Raw genomic sequence first — 8,245 nt, forward strand, 5'->3', positions numbered from 1 at the left:
GATTTTAAATTGTAATTTTTTTAACAATACCGACCGAATTCGGTCGGTAAGTTTATTTTGTGTCAGAATATTTGGTCAAAGTGTGTCGAAAATTACCGACCGATTGCGATCGAAAATATCGTCCATCTACGATCAATTGCCGTTAGCGATCATTATTTTTTCGACAAATTAAAAATGGTCGGAAATCGGTCGGTTTTTGTTCGATTCGGACCGATTGCGGTTGATTTTTCTGGACCTTTTTTTGACAATTTTTAGTAGTGAGTAGTAATATTTATGTCCAAATGAATTAGAACTTCAACTCGAACTAGATATAAGTAGGTAATATGCATGAATACATTTCGTCCAAACATATACACATATAACACATATTCTCAAGTTATTTCATTATATATTCATCTAAAGCTTTTATGTGACTATGAGAAGGAGATTGTTCTTTGAGCTTGAGAAGAAAGATTAATAAAGCTTTCATTTGATGTGAAAAAACAAATTTAAAGGTAAAAGTGGCTAAAGGTAGGGGTGGCAGCCACCCTATTTGCTTTTTGGACTTCCTCGCTTTTTGTCCTCTCTCGTCAAATACAACCCCCCCCCCCCCTCTCCCCCCCCAAATCCAATCCTTCCAACTTCCTCATATATCCTTCTTCTCTAACTGTTGAGTTCCTCGGCTTCTTTTGTCTCTCTCTCCCTCTTCTTCTTTGGTCTCTCCCTCTTCTTCTTTGGAACTTCTTCTCAATATCTCGCGCTCTATATTGTTAAAGGGAAAAGAAAAGGTGAGGAGAAGTTCCGAAGGAGATGGCACCTGTTTCATTGCCACCTGGTTTTAGGTTTCATCCTACTGATGAAGAACTTGTGGCTTATTATTTGAAAAGAAAGATTAATGGCAAGAAAATTGAACTTGAGATCATTCCTGAAGTTGATCTTTACAAATGTGAGCCGTGGGATCTACCAGGTATAATTCTTTTATTTCGCCTTTCTTGTTCTCCTCTTTAAAGGAACCCCAAAGAAAAAATATTGAATACATAGTTTACATAATGTGTAAATCAAGTCCTATATGAAAGGAAAAGAAACTACCATTGATGCTGATCAAGGTTGAGCCAAAAAGATTATATTTATCTCAAAGTGATTGTCAAGAAAGGTATAACAAATATATTATACCACTCACTAATTCCTTAACCATGAGTATATTAATGTTATGCAGTCATGCCATTACTTTATTCATTTATAATTAAATAATGTAACTCGAAATAGAAAATGATGATCACATGTCTAGCTAAACAAAAACCCAAGAAAAATAAGTTGGAATTTAAGGGATTTTTTTCCTTCCAAATCTGAGTATGTGAAAATGAAAATTAAAACACCGGTAAGATAAATCTGATTTACCAGTTTAAATGCATAGTGTTTCATACGCGTGCTGACTAATAAATTCTGATTATGAACACTTTAACACACACTTTCACAATAAAAACAACATATGCTTTAGTACAAAAATATCTTAAATAGTTCCTAGATATAAAGGAAGTTGGTCCCTACGTCTTTTGATCTTCTATTGAAGCTTAAAGACTGTACTTGCTACTTGTAATGATGATATATTGAAGTCAAAAGTCAGTGTGGAAAAAGAAAATGACATGATTGCAATGTCTTGTATCATGAGTTGCAACCCTTTTATTTTCCCTTTTAATACACTTTCTTTTGTGTTTCTAGAATCTCTTTCACGTCCTTTTTAAATTTTCGTCTCACTTTGCCTTTTCTTTTAAATATATATAGGAAAATCCCTATTGCCTAGCAAAGATCTTGAATGGTATTTCTTCAGTCCTCGAGACCGTAAATATCCAAATGGATCGAGGACTAACCGGGCAACGAAAGCTGGATATTGGAAAGCCACAGGAAAGGACAGGAAAGTAAATTCAGAGATGAGGTCTGTTGGGATGAAGAAAACATTGGTTTATTACAGAGGTAGAGCCCCACATGGAGCTCGAACTGATTGGGTTATGCATGAATATCGATTAGACGAAGGTGAATGTGAAGTGTCCAATGGCTTACAAGATGGTTATGCACTTTGTCGTGTGATCAAGAGGAGTTTAAATGGTCCAAAAAAAGGAGACGACGTCAATTATGGGAGTGATAGATCCTCTGAGGGAAGATGTGATCATCATCATATGGAAATGCCATCATCATTTGCTACTCCTACCCCTAGTGATGATAACTGGAATATGCAATATTTATCAAATCAACCTTTTGCTTTCAACAACACTACTCACCCCATTCCAAATTATGGAACTTTGCCATATCCCCCATCTAAGGTAATGTCAACATTCAGATATTAGTTTACCATATATGAATATCACCAAAATATTAGGACCAGCTAGCTAATACTATATGATAAAAGGAGTCTACTTTTTTATTGTTTTAACTTATACTTGTCAATGCAATTTAACTCGCTCTATATATAATAGGTTATGCCACGGGTTCTATTACTTAGTGATCTAATAGTATACAAATATTTTAATCGAGTAGTATATACATACCGTAGAAGTTAAACTCTTTGTTTAATTTTTTTTTTTAATACTTGTTCAGGTTAATATAGCATTAGAGTGTGCAAGGTTGCAGCATAGGTTCGCATTACCTCCATTGGAGATTCAAGACTTCCCTCAAGTTGGCTATGTTGATACCAAGATGCCTCAATCAAGTTTTATTCAATCTACAAATCAAACGGATATTGTAGAAGAAATCCTTTCAGTTGCCCAAGCTTCACAAAATCTAATCAATCAAGACTTATCATGGGGTGGAAATTCATGTGCTCCTGTTGATAACTTCTCTTTTCTTCCTCCTAATAATAACCAAATCCATGACTTGGATTCATTCCATTTCATAGAACAGCTTAAGGAAGATCAGAATGTTAGGTCCATCGGTATCGGAGATTTTGGTGAGGACTTCAAATCTGATAGAATGGTGGAAAATTTGAGATGGATAGGAATGTCAGACAGGGATCTTGAGAAGGTAAATTTGTTTGTCTAATAATTAGTAGAACCATTTTTAACCTTATTAATTCTAGCAATCATGAATCTGGAATCCTATATATGCTTATGGCCGATTTACTTTTCCTTTACACTTGGACAGACATTTCTTGAGGATTACAAGACTGTTCCAATAGAAAATGTTTCAGCTATCCAAAGAGAAGAGAATCAGTTTCAAGGTATTATAGAATTCTCCAAGTATATATCTTCCTCTATTGTTTTTTAACTACCCCATCTGTTCCATTTTACATAACGCTCCTCCCTTTTAAATCTGCTGGAAAAAAAATACAATTTCTTATACTTAGAAACTCTTTAACTTTAAATTTTTTATTTTACGCTTAATGACATGCATGTTCTTGAAACTATAAATGTCATTGCATATTTTATTTTAAAATATTCATGCCCAGTAATATATACAAGCATACAAAATGAAACAGCCGGAATGTCTTTTTTTTCCTTCTTCTTAATTTACTGTTAGGTTTCTTTTTTGATCCATTAAAATGATAGGTGAATACAGTGGCCACCACAACAACTTAAGTGGATTCAATGAAACAGAAACAAACAATTTCTCAATAGGATTTGGCAATGACAAGTTGTTGGATGATGGAAACATGACTGATGGTTTATCAAATTCCCCAAGCTTTGAAGTGTATGAGAAGATTGAAGTCAATCATGGGTTTTTTATAGCGACAAGGCAAACAGCCAAGACATTCTATCATCAACTGACACCTTCTACGACTCTTAGGATTCATCGCAACCTAGTCACAGTCCATGATCTTCCTCTATATATAGGAAAGTTTTCAGATTCAATAGCAATACCTAAAGAGAGAAACTTTTATGATAATTTTGTTAAGAAAGTCACAAGACCGTGGACAACAACTATGAGAACTTTGGTGAGTATGGTTGCATTTTTACATACTTTTTTTTGGATATGTTTTGGGGAATGCTTGGACGAAAAAGGTTCTCAATTAGAAGACAAGAGGGGTGTCAGTGTCAATGAAGAATGCTTAATGGAGAGGGAGGAGAAAAAGAAAGCTCAAGATTATAAATGGGATTATTGTTATAAACAAAACAAATTCCCAATTGTTGATAAAGAAGAAGAGAAATATTGCAATGTTGCTGTGGAAAAGAAATGGCCTTATCTCACCCTTGTTGTAGCTCTTTCTACCATTTGGTTGCACCATATTGTCCCTTCTTTTTGATTTTTTTTTTTTCTTGTATTGCTAACCATAATTGTTGTTAAGGAAGGCATAACTTAGAGGCCCCTGCCTTTTAATACCAAAAGTGTAGCTGTATTTTGTTTTTTCCATATATATCAAGTATACTTTAACAGTTAAGTTTTTCTTTTAACTTGAGCCCTGATTTAGTGTTTTTGTTAATTTTGAGCTTGCCAAGTGTTCATCCACTTCCTCCACCCAGAGGAGCCAGATCAGAATTTGAATTCTATAGTTCAACCCTTAAATTTTTAGTGTTGAAGCAGTTCAGCTTGATACCGCGATAAACTCATCATATTGTTAAAGTTATGGGTTCATACTTGTCATTTATTTTTATTTTAGATCATTTTTATACATAAATTTATGTTTAACATCGAAACTAATGGGTTCAGACCTCAGATAAACCAGGCACCACTACTTTGGATCCGCCCCTGCCTCCACCTTGCCCCTTACTCCCGATTTGTTTTTTCCCTATTCGCACCAAGGGGAGAAATCGACCCATTTTATCTAGGGATCCAACTCTTTTGGGCACAAGCCCAGTCCTTTTTCTTGCTCTTTACAAGCCCACTAATAAGAACAATTGTTTATAAAATAAAGAGGATTTTTCATAAGCCACTATAGTTTAGAGCCTAATAAGTATAATTTGCCTAATCGTCTCCGCGGAGATCGTAAGATCGTGAGACATTATCGCCTTCGCGGCACTGGACTATATTTCCGTCATTTCCGAAAAGTGCACGGACAACCGCCATTTTCCCCTTTCACAATGTTCTCGTGAAGTTGCTCACGAATCAAAGTGTGAATGTCCCTTCGAAGTCTCGCATGCTCTTTGATCGTAGCTACTGTTTAATTGTTACAAACTTGTATCACTTGTATTCAAACGCGCAACGAATACAACATGTGTCAACTGTATTAATTCGTGCAACGAATACAACCTGCATCAACTGTATTCATTCGCGCAATTGTATTCATTCGTGTAAGGAATACAATATGTATCAACTGTAATTAAGGCGAAATACAAAAGATACAACTTGTATCAATTATATACATGGGTATATACAAAGGATACAACTTGTATCGATTGTATATAGAGGTATATACAAAGAATACATCATGTATCGAATGTATTTGTTCATGCGACGAATACAACTAAGGCAAAATACATAAATACAAAAAAATCATGTTCTTGTTAAGATTCAAACTCAAGTCCTTCCCTAGCTAAGCAAGCAATCTAACCAACTGAGCTACAAGAGCTTATTGTCTGTTGTTTCAGTTCAAAATAATTAATCATCTCTTATTTTATGGATTTGCTATAAAATTCAAATATAGCTACGAATGGCAAATTTGCTGAAAGTATAGCTATGAATAATAAATACAGTATAAATATTTGATGTGTTGCGTAATTTTCCCTAAAATAAAATATGGGGCTCCTCCTAATCCTTTTGAATACCCACTAGGTCCTCCAACAAAGAGAATGTGAAAAGAGAAGCTTGAATTAGATAAAGAGGAGCGTTATCAAGTGGCCAATGCAGCACATTAGCAATGTTTTCCTCAGCATCAATTATTTTCGACTTAAACTTTATATGTAAACCTAATAATTTGAAGAATTATTCAGTTGTTATAAGTTCATACTTATTAAATTAATGATACTCCACACCCAATAACTTAAATAGTCAAGAATGAGATCATAGTTGAGAAAGTGCTATTGGTAAGAAGCTATGTGTCACGGAACCGTTTTTCTGAGGGTTCGGTGAGGGCAGCGAAGTTAGCTTGACTGTTACTTAGCTTCAGCCCTTAGACAATAAACAGCACAATCGTGCTAAAGCGATGACAATCACACGAAACAAGCAAGAAAGCTGTGAAAGAAAGAGACTCAGATTTGGGAGGTAAGTGCCAATATTCTGTTGTATTATGCATTATCTGATGCTTACAAAGAATGAGTATAAAGCCTATTTATAAAAATTAAAATGGCTATACAAAGGGATAGTTGGCAGGGCTGGTAAGGCTGTCCAGCAGCCTGGTACATTCCAGCTTGGAAAGCTGTCTGGTGCATTCCAGCATGGAAAGCTGGAAAGGCAGACTTAGAGGGATCCTGCTGTCAACCATGGCCCAGAAGGTCAAAGATGCCTTCCCACTTTCGGTTGCTTGTCCCTTGGTCTGTTGACTTTCTGCCAAAGGTGTCTTCTGATGGCATCTCATGATTTTTGTGTGGCCCTAAGTATTTTTCCACTGATGGTTGTCCGAGATATGGGCTCGGGCAAGCCGCGCCGTCCCTGGAATTTTGGAAAATTAATAGGTATGAAGGCGGGGCGGTGCACTCTCCCCCACTTGAAATGGCGACGACCCTGGCGCCGCACAACTGAAGATAATAATGGACCTATTCCCTGAACTGCCACAAATCTTCGAAATATGGTTTCAGTTGGCTAGCATGGAAGACAGGATAGATTTTCAGATGATGCGGCATGTCCAATCGGTAAGAGATTATTCCCACCTTGGCAACAATTTCGAATGGGCCCTCATATTGGCGAATCAGACTATGATGTATGCCTCGCAGTGATTTGAACAGCCGTGGATTCAATTTCACCATGACCTTGTCTCCAATCCTATAGTTGACTGGACGACGCTTCCGCTCCGTAAATTTCTTCATTTTACGGGCAGCCTTGTCAAGATATGACCTGGCTAAATCGGCTTGTTCCTCCCAAAACTTGGCTATGTGATAAGCGCCCGGATTTTTCATTCCGACGTTGGCGGGCAATGATTGAGAAGTGTTGGGATGTTTCCCAGTTGCAAGCTCAAAGGGACTCTTCCCGGTCGCCTTGTTGCGTTGCAAATTGTAAGAGAATTGGGCTGTATCCAGTAGGTTAGCCCTGTCTCTTTGATTGGCGCTGACATAATGCCTTAGATAGCATTCAAGTAAGGCATTAATCCTTTCCATTTGTCCATCTGTTTGCGGATGGAAACTTGTTGAGAAGTGCAGTTGAGTTCCCAATAAGCTGAATAATTCTTTCCAAAATGCGCCGGTAAATCGAGGGTCTCGATCGCTTATGATGTGCTTAGGCACACCCCAATATTTTACGATGTCCCTCAAGAATATGCGTGCTGCCTCTTTAGCTTTGCAACCGGCAGTGGTGGCCGAAAAGGTTGCATACTTGGTAAATCTATTGACAACCACCATAATGGTGCTGAATCCTTCTGAATTTGGCAAACACGTAATGAAGTCATGGTGATGCTATCCCATGGCTTCTCCGCAACTGGCAGCGGCTCAAGTAAACCCCCAGGGATTTTGGATTCCACCTTGTCTTGTTGACAAACTAGACAAGTGCGCACGTATACCTCGATGTCGTCCCACATCTGAGGCCAGTAATAAGAAGACTCGATCAGGGCCAATGTGCATTTTTTCCCTGGATGACCTGCCCAGGCAGAGTCATGACCTTCTTTCAGCAGAGTGCCCCTGAGATTTGCCCATTTGGGCACGTATACTCTTTTGCCAGTGGTGTATAAGAGACCATCTTCTTCCCAAAATCTCTGAGTTTTGCCTTGACTGGCCAAGGCAAGAAGTTGTTTCGCCACGGGGTCATGTTCCATGCCCTCTTTGATGGTCTTGATGATGCCACTGCTTGCTGACCTAACAATGGTTGCCAGTACTGTCTTGCGACTCAAAGCATCGGCAACTACGTTAGCTTTTCCCGGTTTGTATTCCAGGGTATAGTCGAATTCGGCCAAGAAATCTTGCCAACGGGCCTGCTTGGCAGATAGCTTCTTCTGTGTCTGGAAGTAGCTTGCTGCAACGTTGTCAGTCTTGACAACAAAATGAGCCCCCAATAAGTAATGACGCCAAGTCGTTAGGTAGTGGACTACAACCGTCATTTCTTTCTCTTGGACCGTGTAACGCCTCTCGGCGTCATTCAGCTTTCGACTCTCAAAGGCTATAGGATGGCCCTCTTGCATCAGTACGCCTCTTATAGCAAAGTCAGATGCATCAGTCTGGACTTCAAAAACTTTTGAGAAATCAGGCAGGGCCAA

At 38.0% G+C, this 8,245-nt stretch overlaps 1 protein-coding gene across 1 annotated transcript; it reads left to right on the plus strand.

The window, feature by feature from the left end:
• The first annotated feature begins 650 nt into the window (after nucleotides 1–650).
• Nucleotides 651–4,343, plus strand: LOC104116251 (NAC domain-containing protein 86-like). Its single transcript, XM_009627065.4, has 5 exons — nucleotides 651–946; nucleotides 1,762–2,297; nucleotides 2,572–2,994; nucleotides 3,115–3,190; nucleotides 3,519–4,343. The coding sequence occupies exons 1-5, from the start codon at nucleotides 790–792 to the stop codon at nucleotides 4,211–4,213; spliced, it is 1,887 nt and encodes a 628-aa protein (XP_009625360.1). The 5' UTR covers nucleotides 651–789; the 3' UTR covers nucleotides 4,214–4,343.
• Nucleotides 4,344–8,245: the final 3,902 nt, after the last annotated feature.

Source organism: Nicotiana tomentosiformis, chromosome 2 (genome assembly GCF_000390325.3).
Source record: "Nicotiana tomentosiformis chromosome 2, ASM39032v3, whole genome shotgun sequence".
Classification (NCBI taxonomy): domain Eukaryota; kingdom Viridiplantae; phylum Streptophyta; class Magnoliopsida; order Solanales; family Solanaceae; genus Nicotiana; species Nicotiana tomentosiformis.